The sequence below is a fragment of the Bison bison genome, unplaced genomic scaffold, assembly GCF_000754665.1.
Source record: "Bison bison bison isolate TAMUID 2011002044 unplaced genomic scaffold, Bison_UMD1.0 scf7180017864471, whole genome shotgun sequence".
Taxonomy (NCBI): domain Eukaryota; kingdom Metazoa; phylum Chordata; class Mammalia; order Artiodactyla; family Bovidae; genus Bison; species Bison bison.
The window spans coordinates 41,674,959-41,677,074 of NW_011495032.1; the positions used below are offsets into that span (position 1 = coordinate 41,674,959).

Below are 2,116 nucleotides of genomic sequence, written 5' to 3' on the forward strand. Positions count from 1 at the left end.
TGGTGAGCCTGGTGTTCCTGGAGGGGGGCGGGCAAGAGCCATCAGGCCAGGGGACAGGGTGTCCGTGGAGGAGGCTCCAGGGCTGGTGTGGACGCGATAACTGGCAGGATTGGCATGGCTACACACGACCCCTACCTGTCAAGAGTGCTTCCTTCTCACTCCTGAAAGCTGCACGCACCAAAGTTGAGGCTGAGGCTCTGGGTCAGAGGAGGTGGGGGTCCAATCTCAGCTCTGCCACTCCTGGCTGAGTTCCCTAGATGAGTTGCTAAACCTCTCTAAGCCTTGGCTTCCTCGTCTATTAAAAAAAATGGAGCTCACGCGGTGATGGGGGATGGATTCCGAGAGCAGTGGGTGCTGAGGCCCCAGCACTGAGCCAGCCCTCCCGTTCACAGGCCCGCCCCTGGAGGAGGCGCCCGCTGTGCTGGACAAGCCAGACGTCGTGTATGTGGTGGAGGGCCAGCCCGCCAGTGTCACCGTCACCTTCAACCACGTGGAGGCCCAGGTTGTCTGGAGGAGGTGAGCCCGCCTTGCCGACCCTACTCCTCACATGAGGTGCCTGGCTTCAGCTGGCCAGGCTGACCTCCCTGAGGCTGAATCCTGGGTGACTGCCCTGTTCTGTGTCCCTCAGCTGCCGAGGAGCCCTCCTAGAGGCCCGGCCAGGTGTGTTTGAGCTGAGCCAGCCGGATGACGACCAGTACTCTCTTAGGATCTGCCGGGTGAGCCGCCGGGACCTGGGAGCCCTCACTTGCACTGCCCGCAACCGCCACGGCACACAGGCCTGCTCAGTCACCCTGGAGCTGGCAGGTGGGTGACCGCGGCCTCTTTACCTCTCCCTGCTCTGAGGCCCACAGCCCTCTCCTCACCCCCCAGATGTACACACCCACCTGACAATCCCAGGTGCCTCTGCTTAGGCTTGTCCATCTAATGGCTATAATAACTGCAGCAGTAGTAACAATAACAGTACTAGTACTAATAAGATATTTATTGAGAACTTGTATGTGCTAGGCTTGGTGCTGAGTACCTTACATTTATTATTTGTTTCATATTTAGATCAACCCTGTTAGATGGAATCAGCTATTACCTGCATTTTACAGATGGGGAAACTGAGGCCCAGAGAATGTGCTAAGTAACAGGCCTAGAGTCACACAATGTAATAAATCAGGAGCTGAGATTCAAGGCTGGATGCCCTACTCCAAAGCCAGACAGTGTTCCTAGCTCCTGTGTTAAATATAGCAGGAAATAGTACTTCCAGAATAACAAACTGGGGTGGGGCTGGGGGCAGGGGTGGAGCAGTGCAGGGGGATGAAGGTGGAGAAAAAGGCCCAAGTGAGAGCATCTTATCACCAGACTCCCAGCTCTGGGATCCTGGCTGCTGCCCTTTTGCACAAGCCTGTGTGACAGGCTCTGTGTGACAGAGCCTCCCAACCTTTGCAGTGAGGTTTCTCCTTTCAAGATGCAGTCTCTCAGACCGTAGCCTGCATTAAGTAGTAATTGTCTTGTTTTCCAGTTTGTTAATTAACTCTAGACACATGTACCTGCCACTCAGAACTTCGGATCAGCGTGAGCTAAGCAGTTACCTGCTGAGTAGATAAGATTCCAAGCAAATGCAAAGAAAGTTACATTTTAGTTAGCACAGGCCACCCTATCACGGGATAAATGTACATCTTCTGGTGCTTTAAAAAATTGTTGAAGTCAACTTGAAACTTTCTGATCCTTTTGACCTTAGTAGACTGACCCCTGCCACCACCTCCACCCCATACCCAGCAGACTAGGGACCAGATTCCTAGAGGGTAGGACGGGCAGCTTTAAAGTGGGAGAGAGGTGGCCGTAGGGCATGTGAGGAGGAGATATGGGGGCCCTACTGGCCCTGCTGTGGATGGTGGCTGGGGTGGAGCCACTGATGGTCTGGGTCGCTGGTTTCCCTTTTCTGTGTCTTCCCCTCTGCCTCGCATCCTCCCACCCTACCCCACCCCACCGCCCCGCCTGCACTTCCCACTCAGCCACCCCTTTGCTTCTTGGTTGTAATTTTTTCGGTTTTTGGGGGGGATTTTTTGGTCATACTGCTTGGCTTGTGGGATCTCAGTTCCCCAACCAGGGATCAAACCTGGGCCCCTGG

General features: G+C 54.7%; 1 protein-coding gene across 1 annotated transcript in view; it reads left to right on the forward strand.

Annotated features, from left to right (window-relative positions):
* LOC105003868 (striated muscle preferentially expressed protein kinase-like) overlaps window positions 1-2,116 on the forward strand; it is a 42,484-nt gene that overhangs the window by 20,840 nt on the left and 19,528 nt on the right. Inside the window, 2 exon segments of the mRNA XM_010861301.1 lie at window positions 367-516; window positions 629-804. Of these exon segments, the coding sequence (XP_010859603.1) occupies window positions 367-516; window positions 629-804 (326 nt within the window).